This window comes from Arachis duranensis, chromosome 10, assembly GCF_000817695.3.
Source record: "Arachis duranensis cultivar V14167 chromosome 10, aradu.V14167.gnm2.J7QH, whole genome shotgun sequence".
In the NCBI taxonomy this organism is placed as follows: Eukaryota; Viridiplantae; Streptophyta; class Magnoliopsida; order Fabales; family Fabaceae; genus Arachis; species Arachis duranensis.
The window spans coordinates 81,149,959-81,166,239 of record NC_029781.3 but is presented as its reverse complement, the minus strand read 5'-3'; the positions used below and the strand labels follow the sequence as shown (position 1 = coordinate 81,166,239).

The following is a 16,281-nucleotide window of genomic DNA, read 5'->3' as shown; positions in this document are numbered from 1 at the left end:
AATTTATTTAAATTATACCACGAAAAAATATTTTATTCTATGCAAAATAATTTAAAAAAATTGCTTAAAAGATGTTAGGAGTACTATAAAAATTTGTAATATTCTAGTGACTTAGGTAAATACATAGATGTACTCAAATTTTGAATAAAATACTCTATATAGTCAATAATAATTTAAAAATTAAAGAAAATATTTTATTCCATGCAAAATAATTAAAAAATATATTTTATTCCATACAAAATAATTTATAAGAAATTGCTTAAAAGATGTTAGGAGTACTATAAAAATTTGTAATATTCCAGTGACTTAAGTAAATACATGATAAAAATATATTTTTTTTTAATTTCTAAATTATTATTGACTATGTAGAGTATTTTATTTAAAATTTGAATATATGCATGTATTTACCTAAGTCACTAAAACATTACAAACTTTTATAGTACTCCTAGCATCTTTTAAGCCATTTTTTTAAATTATTTTGCATAGAATAAAATATTTTTTTGTTGTGTAATTTAAATAAATTTATTAAAACATATTCATGAGCTATTAAGAATGGGTAGAAGAATATTTTATGGAATTCGAATTGATAACTCAAATATTTTGGAAAAGTCTCATGATTAAATATTTTGTTAGCTTTTTTTAATGCATGGAATATAATATATTTTTTAATTTTTAAATTATTAATTTTTTTAATAAAATTTTTTAATTTTTAAATTATAAATTTTTTTAATAAATTATTAATTTTTTAATAAAAGAATAAGTAGAAAAATATTACAAATTATATCACAAAACGTGTATGTTGTTCGAATCAAGGTGATTCGAATTACCTTTGGAATTCATGCATCCATAATTCGAATGGATCCAATTCTATTTATGTTGATCACTTGTAATTCGAATTTGATTTTTTGAATTACTCTTGGTTTGTGTAATTCGAATGAGTATCATTCGAACTACATAAAATTATCCTTCTGTAGATCTTTGTAACGTTTTTGAATTTGATAAAATTATGTAATATATGCCTCCACTCGATTTATATCTGTGATTTACCCAAAGTTTTGCTTAACAAAAATTTAGTATGGAATTGTTTCATATTTTCCTTAATTAAAAATTAAATACAAATGCCTTATTAATAAATTTTACCAAACACACATTAATACTTGATTTTTTTAAGGAAAAAACAGAAAAAGAAAACTATGTGCCAATCAACATTTATTATTACAGGAATTCAGGAAAATATTTTTAATTGTTTATCATTTTTCTATCAAAAATATTAAGATTAAGTCCTTTTCTGTGAAGTCTTATGTAGTTATACCAAATTAGTATACGATAGTATATATATATTTAACGACCATCTTCGTTTTCCTTTGAAAAATCCAAGAGAGGCAAAAAACCCAATATGACATCTAATAATTTGAAGCTTGAGCAAAACACTAAGACCATCTTCAGTAGGGAATTCATCTCAGTCCCTATCTATAGTCCACTTGTGATAAAAAATAACTCCATATCAGCTTTTGCATCATAAACGGTAAATAGGAACTCAAAGCATCTCTTTCTTTTCCATTAGGAGGAACTAACTTTAGTTGGTCCCACTTAATTAATTAATTAAAATACTTAAAATTAATGTAATTGATTTTTTTAATAATATTATTTAAATTTATAAATTTAAAAATAATTCACTATTAAAAGATATTAATATTAAATAAATTCATATATAACAATAATACACAATATATAATTCGGGATTATACTAATTTGTAAAATTACTTAATACAAAGAAAAACATAATTAAGCTCTATAGTTAACGACAAGTATTGTGAAATTGCCATATGTGTTCAATTAAGTCCTCTTTTAATTGTCTATGTTGCTGCCAAAATAACTTGTCAAATGGCAAATTATTATTGATTAATTTGAGTCCATATTTAGAGGGACTCCCTCACCTTGAGACCCGTGCAAGAACTCATTTCTTCTTTCCTCCAATGGTTAGAGTTTCTATGTGTCAGAAAAAAGTAAAAGAGGAACTCACCATTGTAGGTGCTCTAATAAAAAATAAGATTGCTATTATAATATTGTTAGATATATAAAATCCATGATAAAATTTAGATCCTTCTTAAAATTTTCCTATGAAATTGGAGGATCTAAAATCCAACACCTTGAACTAAATGATATCAACACTTGTATGTATGATCTAATATGATTTCACTGTACAAAAATGATATACTAAGCAAAATATGTGCTATCAGGTATTCTATTTTTCATCTGTAAATTCTATACTGAAAAACCGGTCCAAACTGCACGAACACCCCTACCATCGGTTTCGTCTCTCCCTCTCCTCCTCTCTTTCCTTCCTCTTCTTCCATGTCTCTCCCTCTCCTCCTCTCTTTCCTTCCTCTTCTTCCATATCTTTCCGTTCAGTCTCTACTGTCTCTTTGTTTCTTTTGTTTCCAATGTGTGGGATGACCTAATGGGAATTTTATTCTAATTTTAATTTTTTTATTAGTAAAGATATTTTAGTAATTTTGTTTATTTCAATTTTTATATTTATCTTCAACTAAATAGGATATTGACATATAATTCATTCTTATATACTTCCCACTAAATATAATATAGAGACTTTATCTTTGAGCGAAGAGTGTGCCAATAGTCAGGCCATGGATTAAATACCAACTGCTTCAAGATAAAAAACACCAACTATTTGCAACATAAGAGAAAATATTACGACATAAACTCAGTTAAACTCTAAAGTGATAATTAAAATTGACCGCTTGCACCGAAAAAAATCACCGAAATTTTAATTGCACTATAAAAATCTCCAAGATTAAAAAAATTGTACCATGTGCTTCCTATCCCTCTCTGTCGAATTACACATCATACCTTGAGTAACTTAACACATATCTCTATCGAATTACACATCATACCTGAGGGGAGTTTCAAAACTCCAAACATTACAATATTGATAATATAAAGGAGTTTCAAACATGATACTGAGTCTCTGAACTAACAAACATGATACTGAGTTTCTGTCTCTTAGTCATATTTGTTGGTTCAAAGACTGGTACTAAAATTTCTGTCTCTATCCCTAAAATTTCAGTATTTCAGTACCTCCAAAAAGTAGGGACACAGCGGACTAAAATTTTTAAAGATGGAGACTGAAATTTTAATAACATTTTATACCTAAAATATCCTCATTTCAATTAATTAATTCCAATTTTATCCTTTGTATAAATTAAATTAGAGTTTCATTCTTGTTTTAATTTTTTGTCTCCCACTTTGTTTTAAAATGTTAGATACTTAAATAAGACGATTTAAACATTAGGGAACACCATTTTAAATTTAGGATTTAGGAGTATATCTACTAAAAAAGATATGAAAGGAGGCTCTGCTAGGGTTTTCTCCCAGAAAGAAGATATGAAAGAGCGAAGCACTAAAAAAGTCAAAACGCGTGAAGAAGTTGACTTGAATCAATCCAGTGACTGCATGGATATCGTTGTGCAAGATCAGGCCGATATCGAGAATAAACCAAAAGCCACTTATAAGGATTCTCTTCTTAAATCGCCAGGCATGGTTCCTGAAGATGAAAGCATGAATATGGATGACATTGATGAAGAGTCTCCAGATCCGGAAGATCGTTGGTATAAGGATACCGATAAGGACGATCTGGAAGACAGGCCTTTTGATCCGTGCCCCACCATTCCGGTATCGAAGGAAGAGTTCAAGGACTGGTGTAAACCGTGGCGGAATGCTCTTATCATAAAAGTCTTAGGCAAGCGTGTGGGATTGGCATTCCTAGAGCAACGTCTCAAAAGAGATTGGGTAAAGAAAGGTACGATACATGTTATCGATATGGATCGTGACTATTTTCTTGTTCATTTTTCAGATGAGGAAAACTACTCACACGCGCTTTTGGAGGGACCTTGGATGATTGCCGGACACTATCTCATTGTGCAACGCTGGAGACCTTTCTTCCTGAAGTCAGAGCACCATGTTAGGAAGATTGCGGTTTGGGTTCGTATTCCAAATCTGCCAATTGAACTCTACAATCACCGTTTTTTATTGCGAGTAGGATCGGCTATTGGCCATATGCTTAAAATTGATCGTAATACTTCCATCCACTCAAGAGGAAGATTTGCTCGGATATGTGTGGAAATCGATCTTGCTAAGAAACTTGTTCCACGTATCTCGGTGCTTGGTAGTGAATTGAATATTGAATACGAAGGACTTTACCAAATTTGCTTTTCGTGCGGTCGATATGGGCATAGAATGGACCAGTGTAATGAAACAGTGGTGGAGTCCGCTGAGCACCGGGGATCGGAGTGCACCGGGGATCAACAGGGAACTAATAAGGAAAGTGGAGATACTAGTGGCCAAATAGGCAAGTCCGTGGAATCCGGAAGGCAACATGAAGCTTGGGCAAATCAAAGCTCACCAGATTTTGGCCCTTGGATGTTGGTGCGGCGGCAAATCAGGAAGAAAAAACCACCAATCACGTACGGAAAAGGAGGAACGGTCCATTCAAATGTTAAAGGCGGAATATCTGGCGGTGATGATATTGGTGTGGATCATGTTAATCATGAGGAGGGGAGTGGCTCTCGCTATAATATCCTCTATGAAGAGGAACCTGGTGGCACAAACATGCATAAAATTCAAGAAACTATGGATAGGCAAACTCCTTTATCACAAGATGGGCTCCATGTAGCTAAGGCCCAAAATTCTTTTGAAAAATCCCAACCCATATATAAGAAAGTTCTTAAACAGGGAGCTAGCAAAAATCCACAAGGAATTAGAAAACAAAATCATGTGGCAATTGGGCCTAGGCCCACTGAGAAAGGAAACAAACTGAAGTCCAAATCCATGGATCAAGACCCACCTAAATCAAAAGAACCAAAGAAGGGAAACATTGTGGAATTTCCTAAAGAGGGGCTTCCCGAAACGGTGACTCATGCAGAGAAGAAACAAGAGATGGCGGCCATGGAGATGGTGATGCTAGAACACATGAGGCATCTTCAAGATGAACAGAGAGAGGCTTTTGAGATATCTAGAAGGAGTCCATCTTTGCTTGAAGCACATGTGGTAAAAAATAGATTTCTTACTCAAACCCAAAATTTCACCCCTTTATTGAAGCCCTGACCCAGAGACCGGGGTGGCGTCATCTTCAAACATGGCAGTGAGTGCTAGTGTTGATAAGGAATCTATTTTGACTAAAGATGGGAATTCTTCCTTAGGCAATGTTATTCGGGTGCAGGGGATATCTCCCCAGCTGTGAGTTTGGTCCTCTGTGACTCCTCTTTTATTTTTATCCTTAATGAATATTATCTGTTGGAACTGTCGGGGAGCGAGGAGTAAGTCGTTCCACTCTCTTATTCGAGATATGTCTAAAGAATACTCTGCTAGTTTCATTATTTTGCTCGAAACTCATGTGAGCGGTATTAAAGGGAAGAACATCAGAGATAAGATTGGATTGAATGGGTCCTTCGTTGTGGAAGCCACTGGTCACTCTGGGGGCATATGGTGTCTTTGGGATGATAGTATCTAGAATGTTTGTGTTTTGGAACATAATAATCAATTAGTTCACCTTAAAGTCTCTAGCAACAACTCTGATTTTTGGTTGCTTTCTGCTTGTTATGGGAGTCCGCAACGGGTTAATAGGAGAGCGCTGTGGAGCAAAATTTGATCCTTAGCTGAGAACATTCATTTCCCTTGGTGCCTCTTGGGAGACTTCAATGCCTTACTCCATGATCACGAAAGGCAAGGAGGATCTAATAGAGTGAATTCGGGTGCTTGCAGTGATTTTCAAGAATGTGTGTCTGATTGTGGCCTTATTGACTTAGGCTTTATTGGCTGGCCTTTCACTTGGAAGAGAGGCAATCTTGTGAAAAGATTAGATAGAGGTCTGAGTAATCTTAATTGGCAACTTACCTTTCCTGAGGCACATGTCAAACACCTTCCTCTTCTCAAGTCGGATCACTCCCCTTTATGTCTCAACCTTGCTATGCGTCCAAATCTGAATAGAGGAAGAAGGCCGTTTAGGTTTCTTGCGGCTTGGCTTTCGCATCCTGATTTCAATAATCTGATTCATCAATCTTGGCGTATGGAGAGTTCTTGGTCAGAAGGCCTGGCAAATTTCAAGAACTCCCTGAAGAACTGGAACTATAATGTTTTTGGTGACATTTGGAAACGTAAAAGCAGAATCCTGCGGAGACTTCAGGGAATCACAAATAGCTTAATGCAGGGCAGCAACTCTTTCCTTGAGGATCTTCAAGTGCAGCTTTGGAAGGAATACGAGGAAGTGTTGACACAAGAAGAAATTCTTTGGTACCAGAAATCAAGATGCAAATGGGTCGAGTTTGGTGATAGGAATACCAGGTATTTTCATGGTTCAACTATGGTGAGGAGACGAAAAAATAAAATCCACTCTTTGCAAGACTCTAGAAGTAATCTAGTTACTGATAAAAATGTACTCGAAAGTATGGCTCTCTCTTTTTACTCAGACCTCTATACAGACTCTCTACCTGCTGTTCCCTTTGTTCTTAATAATGCTTTTCCCTGTTTAAGTATGGCTGACCATAACATAATAGGGGGAAGTATCTCTGTTCAGGAGATAAAAGAGGCTGTTTTTGCTATGGGGAGCTTCAAAGCTCCTGGAAGAGATGGTTTACAAGCAGTTTTCTATCAGAATCAGTGGGATAGAGTTGGGCCTGATCTTTGCAACCTTATTCAGTGCATCTACGCAGAACCTCAGAGAATTCATGAGATTAACGAGACTCTTATCACCCTTATTCCTAAAGTGGAACCTATCATAAGCCTCAAGCAGATGAGACCGATAAGTTTGTGTAACGTCTCATATAAAGTTGTTACCAAAGTCTTGGCGAATCGGATTAGAAATCTTATGGGAAAGCTGGTGAAGCCTACGCAATGCAGTTTTGTCCCGGGTAGGCATAGCTCTGACAACATTATTATTGCTCAGGAAGTCATACATTCTATGAGAACTAAGAAAGGACCGAAAAGTTGGATGGCTATTAAAATTGATTTAGAAAAGGCATATGATAGAGTGAAGTGGAGTTTTGTGCAAGAGACTCTTGAAGATATTGGGTTCCCTGATCAGGTTACCAACCTTATCATGTCATGCATTTCTACGGCTAGGATGCGAATCCTGTGGAACGGGGAGGAATTGGATGAATTTAAGCCGTCCAGAGGCATCCGTCAAGGAGACCCTATTTCACCATACATTTTTGTTTTGTGCATGGAGCGTCTCTCACAGCTTATCAGTGCTGCAGTTGACCATGGCTTCTGGAAACCTATCAAACTAAATAGAAATGGTCCTAGTCTTTCCCATTTGTGCTTTGCGGACGATCTTATTCTTTTTGCTGAAGCCAATCTCCAACAAGTTGACATCATCAAGAGATGTCTCAAGGCGTTCTGTGATAGTTCGGGGCAGAAAGTTAATAATGAGAAGACTCGGGTCTATTTTTCCAAGAATGTGGGTAACCAAGTCAGAACTGAGATCAGTGAAACCCTCCAGTTTGCAAGGACGGATAACCTTGGGAAGTACCTAGGAGTTCCTCTCTTGCATTCCAAAGTATCTAAGCGCACTTATGACGATATTATCAACAAGCTTAACTCCAGACTCAACTCTTGGAAAGCCTCTTCCTTGTCGTTAGCTGGGAGGACAACTCTGGTGAAATCTGTCCTTTCTTCTATTCCTCTTTATACTATGCAAACTGCACTATTACCTGTGTCTACTTGTAATGCCATTGACCGTAAATGCAGGAGCTGTCTTTGGGGTGATACAAAACAATCAAAGAAAATTCATCTTATAGATTGGCACAGAGTCTGCCTTCCTAAAAAAGCGGATGGACTTGGCATTAGGCATGCAAGTTTGATGAACCATGCATTCCTGATGAAAGCTGGATGAGGCCTGGTGGAGAAGAGAAACTCCTTATGGGCTAGAGTGCTTCGTTCTAAGTATAAAGCCGGGAACGATATTATTCCTATCGTGGATAGAAAACCAAAGAGCTCTAACATTTGGAAGGGAGTTTGTAAGGCATGGCCCGATATCATGCAAAACCATATTTGGAGGATAGGAGATGGCACTGAAATCAGTTTTTGGAAGCATAATTGGGTCCCTAACTTGGGCAAGCTGGAACAATATGTTACACAGGTAAATAACTCTCCTTTTGATACATCTAGTTCTCTTATGGACTTCCTTGATGTTTCAGGAAACTGGGATGTGAACAAGCTAAATGGTTGGCTTCTGGAGGATGTTGTAAAGAAGATTGTGACCATCTACCCGCCTTCCCCTTGGAAAATGCCGGACCAAGTGGCATGGAACCTGTCATCGGATGGTTCTTTCAACCTCAAACTGTCATACCAAGCCCTTTGTACTAATCAGCCTCCTCTCAATGACATATTCGATCTTGTTTGGCGTTGGAGAGGACCCGAACGTATCAGGTATTTCCTGTGGTTATTTGCTAATAATGCAATCCTAACTAACGCGGAGAGACATCGTTGTCACTTATCAAACTCCCCTCTCTGTCCAAGATGTAGCAGTCACAGTGAAACCACACTTCATGTACTAAGAGATTGTGCTTTTGCATCTAGCATCTGGAATGCCCTTTTACCCCCAATGTGGAAACAAGGTTTCTTTAATTCAAGCTTGCATGATTGGATTAAAGCTAACCTTTCCGCACACAACAACTGGCAATGCATTTTTGGTGTCGCTACATCCTCAATCTGGTTCTTCCGCAACAAGCTAATTTTCGAAGGTAAAGACAGTCCTGCACCTTCAGTCCTAGCTCAAATTCGAACCCGAAGTGATGAGTTCAGCCGATTCACAAGGAATACGACTCAGTTAAGCACCTATAGTGCCAAGCATGATCGTCTAATATGCTGGACTCCCCCTAGCGAAGGTGTTGTGAAACTAAATGTTGATGGCTCTCTTTTTGCGCATATAAATAATGCAGCGTGTGGTGGAATTGTTAGGAACCATCTTGGAGGCTTCGTGAAAGGCTTCTCTTGTAACCTTGGAAGTTGCTCAATTATGCATGCTGAGCTTTGGGGTATAATCTATGGTCTTAAAATTGCCTCTAATCTTACTCAGTCTATTGTTATCGTAGAATCTGATTCGGCTGCTGCTCTGAAATTTATCTCTCATGGATGTCTTGCGGGCCATCCGTGCTCTTCCCTTGTTGAAGAGATTAAGATCCATGCTAATCGAATTCTTCAAGTGTATTGGAGTCATGTTCCCAGGGAAGCAAACTTTGCTGCTGATCATTTAGCAAAGAAAGGACAACACCTCCCATTTGGATTGCATACTTTTGATTCGGTCCCTGCTGAGATTGCACACATTCTTGTCACTGATATAGCTGCTGTTCCCCTCTTTAGAGGACTGGTCTAGTTATTTTTTATTTGTTCTGTTTGGGGTCTTTGACCCCCCTTTCTCACAAAAAAAAACATTAGGGATAACTTTGAGACTTATCCCAAATGTTGGCGACAAAAATAGTACTTTACTCTTTAATAAATTTATAATGTTAAAATTTAAATTTGATTTTAAAAGACTAAAATGTACTTTTCATATAATTTTAAATGATAAAAATACTCTTTAAATAGTTAAAGTTGTTTTATTAAATTAAAAAATAAAAATTTGAATTTGAATTTTTTATCTTTGGTAAATAAAAGAAACAACACGAAAATGTGAATTTAAATTTAATTAATAGAATCAAATATATTATTTAGTATTAAGTTTAAATATTAAGATGTTCTTTTAGAATTAGATTACTAAATGAGTTAGAAAGTAAAATTTTAAATAAATAGAATAATAAAAAATAATGAAGGAGATGTAACGTTAAACGAGACACCGATTACGATAGTGAACGGTAGTGATAAATTTGGTTAGAAGCGAGATTTGAGGAAGAGAGCCATGGGGTAAAATAAATATAAAGGATTTTAATATTTAGATATTAAAATAAATATAAAGAAAATAATGGAAATTTTAACTGCAAAAAACTAATTTAAAAATAAAAATATATAGAGTATTGATTCATTAAATAATTAAAAACTTTATACACGGTTGATTTACCAAACTATTAGAGAGTATTGTAAACATAATCGTATTAAAAATAATACGAATATATTAATTTTTTAATTTATAATTAACGATTTTAAATAGTTATTTTTTTAAATCGAATAAATATAATTAATCATATAAATATAATAATATGAATACATTTATTTTTATTAAATTAAATTAAGTTACTAATTAAATTATATTTATTTAAATTTTAATTTAAATATTTTATAATTTAAAATTTTAAATTATGTGAATAAAATTAAATTAATAAAAATAAAAATATACTAATATGACTGTAATGAGTTTATGAAATTTTAAAACAAAATAAATTTTAAAAGATAAAAATAAAAAAATTGTTATGGAACAATAAATTTTTTATTTTATTTCAATAAAAAAATTAACACTAATAAAACAATAATTAAAAAATGTTGCTTAATAAGTAAAGATGGGAGATTAAATTATTAATTTATAAAAATAATTTATAAGCAACGTTTTTTTTAATTAGTGTTAATTTTTAAATATTAATTTTTAAAAAAAATATTGTTGACATTAATTATTTGATGAAGTTTTCAATATATAATTATTGTTGACATTAATTATTTGATGAAGTTTTCAATATATAATAAAAGCTCTATTAATAGAATATCTATTAGAAAATTGTGCCAACATACATTACAATATTGATAATATAAAAGAGTTTCAAAACTCCAAACATAAGAAGAGTATTGTAACATCCGCCCCATCATACCTTGAGTAACTTAACACATATCTCTGTCGAGTAACTTAACACATATCTTTACTTGTTGGATTAGACAAAACGACGTTATTTTAGTTTTGACGATAAATATTTGTTGAAATGATAATAATACAATTTTTTTAATCTTAAAGATATTTATAATGTAATTAAAATCTCAAAAACTTTTTCATCTCAAAAACTACTTTGGACTTAATCCAAATGCTACATGGCTACTTTGGACTTAATCCAAATGCTACATGGCAAACGTCGATAGGGTGAAAAAGGAGAAAGATTTATTGCACAATCAACTTACGTCTACCTTTTTCTTTTCTTTTTTATGGGATTGTATGCCGCTTGCTATTATTCTATTGCTTCTGCTATTACTTTCAGATTAAATACTACATGATGGTTTTCATAACAATATAAAACATCTATTAGCAAAAAGAATACACAATTCAAATTATTAAAATTTATAACACGAAGGGTTAACAAATGTCAATAACCAATGAAATGCACGGAGTCTCAGACAAATTGCGTAGGCTGGGAGAAAAATCTAAGCATAAATTTAAAATGAGGTTGACCAATACAATCAATCATAGCTATCACTTACATACTCATTTTAAGTAGTTTGTACTACTCTTAACAGAATGAAACCAATCCTAACATACATATTTAGGAGAATAATTCTCATTACTGACTAAATAACTGAACCTCAATGTAAATATGTAATAATCTAACAATTATGCTTCCCCAAGTATAAACCAACACTGAATTTGAAACTATATGGTATAAGCAACTTTGTAGAATGGTCAATGGCATTCATCTAAAACTGTAGAACATTAAATGAAAAATGATGAACTAGGGGCCACCAAATTTACATGGCCATCCTCTAAGGAGATGAAGAGGATGGTACTGTCAGTGCGCATAATAGCTTTAGCAGGCATTTAACCTTCTTCTGACTCTGCAGATAATAATAGATATCATAACTAGAGTATTCTGGAAGATTCCAGGATTTTCATTCAGTGCGAAAGAACAAAAACAAAATCAAGGGTTGAAAATACGCAAAGTCGACCTCAAAATTGACAATGCTCAAACTCAGCTTGATAATATTTAGCTCAACTCATGGTTTGACTGATTTATTATTGAGCTTAATCTTATTATGGAATCTTGATGCACGAGTAAAATTTCAAAGACCATTTTGAACATTAACCCTTAGATATTAATTAAGCTGTTGGCTATAAGCACATACTTATTTTCAACATATTTAATCTACAAGACACATTATGCAAATAATTGAGATATTATATATTATTATTAATAATATATAATGATATAGGTGATATTATGCCAAGGTCTCAGGCATCTACATATCTATGTGAACCGATAAATGAATATATAACCCTGCTCATGGAATATAGCAAAGTTAAGTTTGACTCATTTAATAAATGAGCTCAAATTTTTAGCTCAAGCTCAGTAGCTCACGGGCTCAAGAGCTTAGCTTATAAAGTAACTAACAAATTGAGCTAAAAATAGCTCACATGCTATTAGGAACAAGGTAAACTACCGAAATTGCACCAAAAAACTCATATCGCTATGAAAAATAACCAAATAAGATTTCTACGAATGACAAATAAGTCTCAGAAGATTTAAAAACGTGACAAAATTAACAAAAATATCATATTGTTTTTACATAAATGATAAAGGAATTTTGTATTTAGCAAACAACTTGTGCATTTTATTTTAAATTCAATCATTCACAAAAAACATCGAAAAAATTCCTTGACAAATCACCAAATTTTAACTATGACAAAGTCTCATTTTTCTAATAATGCTTACAAAAAATCGCATTGAAATCTAATATCTAAAGTATTTTATGAAAAAATATAACTAATATCCGGTTAGTTTTCTCACTTTTTAAATCTTTTGGAGCTTATTTGTTATCTTTCCAGTTTATTTTTGGGAAAGTATGCAGATGTTAAACTAAAGGAGTTGTCGCCTTCTCTTCATGCAACAAGGAAACTAAATGAACAAGATATAGCAATAGTTTCAAATAGAACATTTGCTTCATACCATATATAGCTTCCATGTTATTTTCCTTGTAAACACCAAGAGGTGATCCATGGACAGAGAGAAGCATCTCGCCAGGTTTCGGCAGTCTAAGGGTTTTGGGTGTCATCCCAACAGACAAGCGCTGACTACTCACCTACAAAAGGCAACAAAGCCAAATTAATCACAGCTGTTTAAAAAATAGCCTCAGCAATGAATACTAGAGTTCATAAAGTCATCCATAAAAAACAGAAGGTAAAAAATAAAGGGAGAAAATACGGACATTGGGAGTCTGAAGACCTTCTTGACTTGTGAGAGTCTGAGCTTCACATGGCTCCTCAAAAACCTATGTAACAGACATTCAATCAATTCATATTATCACAATACATTGCAATCACTAATTAGTTGTTATTTGCAAGCTGTTTAAGTTAGTCATAATAGATTTAGCAGCGTATGCAAAGAAACTAGTAATCGAGGTAAGTTCTCTTCCATCTGTACATGGAACGATCCTAAATGAGTAGCAACATTTCTCATTCAAATCAATTCATGGATGCTTCAGCACATGATGGAAATGAGAATGGAAGTGCTATATTAATGCTGCTCCTACACAGCTACCCCAATTTTATGTCGCATCAAGTCCTGCATAAGTGACCCAAACAAGCCAGCTAAGGATGTTACAAAATACAATTAATCAAAGTGCACAGAGAAGATAGAGAACATACAAAGTCCTTAAAATGAAGATTTTCATCACCAACAAATCCTGTTCTCCCTGCCAACAAAGAAGTAAACTAACAGGTATCAACTACAATCTATGCCAAAATGTATAAGAACTATAATATCTATAGTAAAATCATTCAAAATTGAAGGAACTCAAACAATTTAAGGGGCATAGAACAATAGTATGTTTCGTAACACACATTTCCATTTTTTTTAATTCAATTTAAGAAACTTTAATTCAGATATGAAATGAGTTAAATCGAAAGAGAAAACTAAACACTACCAGTATTGCTAGAGTATTCAAAACCACCAAACTGAGGAACCGAAGAAGGACATTCCGAAGGAAAAGCAATTGAAAGCATCTGGAACAGAGAAGCGTGCAAATCTCTTCCTACACCACCACAGGTCGTGGACATTCTGCTCCCTCTCTCTTTCCACTTCACATCGAATTTCCCATTCCCACCATCTTTCACAATTGAGAGATTCGGTAAGGTTTCTTCGAAGACCTGCAGCATTGGCTTCCGGAGCTGTTCCTCACTGAAACACGACCGAACCAAACGAAGTTCCATCAACAATCTCTCGATCTCAACATCACGAACCACCCTAATTGCACTGATTTGACGCTCCACTGCCACAAACACAGGTAGAGTTTTAATGAAAATAAATAGTGAAAACTTTATGCTGATCAAGAAATTTGTTATTTGATTTTGCTGTACCTTCGATTTCAAGCTCCTTGAATTGAGGTTGCTGCGTTTGGGTTTTAAGTTCCTTCAATTGAGTTGATTGTTTGACCATTTTCTTCGCTCTACGCCTTGGAAATTTTGCCTTTAATATACTAAAAATAATATAGTAAGAAAAAAGGGCTACAAATCTACAAACTTGAAAAAGCCAAAAAACCAAGGTTCTGAAAACCGGTTCGAACTGTCCGGTCGAACTGTGAACCAACGAGGTTTGCGGCTCGGTTAAAAACTATAACCGCCAAATTTGAAAACCGCCGATGAACCGCCAAACCGACCGGGAGCTGGTCAGTCGAACCAAACAAGGACTCAGCCGGTTTTCAAAAATTTCCCAAACGGCGCTGTTTTATTTCATGCAAGGTTCTGAGAACCGGACCGGTCATCAAACCGTTCTAGTTACTGGTTCACTGGTTTATTGGCCAACCGGAAATTCAACCGGGAAAATCATTTATGAATAGAATAATAAATAAATTATAAATAAACATCCTAAAATATAATTATAGTCTAATATAAATCTTAAAATATATTCAAAATTTAAAACACTACATAAAATATCATCAACCAAATTCACATGATCTTATCAAAATACAAACTCAAAAGTTAAATAATAAAAAAAAATACCTAAATATTAAGCCGACATGAAGACTCCCTTGGTATATATTACATTATGGAGTACAAAAGAAATTTATAACAAATTGAAAACGAGAAAAACATAAAAGGTACTACTAAACAGATACGGTAAGCAATAATAATAATAATAATAGCAGAAAGAACATATGCACAGGAACTAGGAACTATGCAGCAACAGCAAGTGTAAAAGCAGCAATTGTAAAAGCAATACCAAACTATTAGAAGATCAGCAAGAAAAATAGTGACCGAATTAAAGCTATATATCAATTAAATCCAGAAAAGCAAAAAAAACATAGAAGTTATTAACAAAAGCAACTTCATCCGTGTTTATGAACCTGTAAATGGATTGGAGCGAATTTGAAAGTAACAAAACCAAAATAGGAGGATTGGTAGGTAAGTTATTATTCACAGATGCATTATTATCAGCAATTACTTTTTGATTAATACTATCATTCATAACTGAAATTAACAAATCATAAACAAAATTAAAAACAGCAGCAGTACAAATTATCATTCAGCAACAAACATTATTACATTACAATGCAGCAACAAGTAATCCCTAATCACACTAAACCTTAAATTTCAACAGCAGCAAGTAATCCCTAATCACACTAAACCTGAAATTTCAACAAACATTACAAAACAGCAACAAGTAATTCCTAGTCGCACTGAACCTGAAATTTCAACAGCACAGCAAGTACAGCAACAAGTAATCCCTAATCATACTGAACTTTCAACAGCAGCAAGTAATCCCTAATCACACTAAACCTGAAATTTTAACAAACATTACAAAACAGCAACAAGTAATCCCTAAACAAAAATTTTAATAATGATTTGATTTTCATTCTTAGCAGCAGCAAGAAATTTTCAACAAAAATTTCAGGAAGTAAAGAAAGAGCAGCAGCATAAAATCAGCAAAAATTAGCAATTTCACAATTTCCCTTTAAAAATCAGTAAACAGAGGCAGGCTCTGGGGAGAGAAGAAGGAGACACGAACAAGAACTGAAGAAGTGAAAGCAGTGACACTAACCTTCGACGGAGACACGGACGACGACGAGCGGCGCACGGCGAGCTGCTCCAAACCCCTAAAACAGAGAACGGAGGACGGACGGAGGACAGGGGGAAGGAAGACGCCGAGCTACAAGAGAGGGCTTGGCCACGGACGGCGCTGACAGCACGGACGGCGGCAGCACTGCGGCAGAAACGTTGTAGGGAGAACCTAGGGTTTTGATTTGGGGATTTAACTTTGCTTCAGAGTTCACTTCAGACTTCAGAGTGATTCACGAATTGGTAGGGGGTGTTGGGGGAAGGGGGTGAGGCAGGAGTGGATCCTCTCCAATGAAAAAAAAATT

At 34.3% G+C, this 16,281-nt stretch overlaps 1 protein-coding gene across 3 annotated transcripts; it reads right to left on the bottom strand.

Annotated features, from left to right (window-relative positions):
* Positions 1–11,340: 11,340 nt before the first annotated feature.
* Positions 11,341–16,281, bottom strand: LOC107470486 (uncharacterized). Of its 3 annotated transcripts, none has more exons than XM_052255630.1 (8): positions 15,960–16,281; positions 14,279–14,397; positions 13,846–14,190; positions 13,568–13,614; positions 13,461–13,484; positions 13,129–13,191; positions 12,870–13,002; positions 11,341–11,760 (listed from the first exon to the last, which is right to left on the bottom strand). In XM_052255630.1, exons 2-8 carry the CDS (start codon positions 14,355–14,357, stop codon positions 11,744–11,746), a joined length of 708 nt encoding a protein of 235 aa, XP_052111590.1. In that variant the 5' UTR covers positions 14,358–14,397; positions 15,960–16,281; the 3' UTR covers positions 11,341–11,743. The 3 variants fall into 3 exon arrangements, with proteins under 3 accessions (XP_052111590.1, XP_052111591.1, XP_015945368.1); XM_052255631.1 differs by having other exon boundaries at positions 14,279–14,387; XM_016089882.3 differs by lacking the exon at positions 13,461–13,484 and having other exon boundaries at positions 15,960–16,279.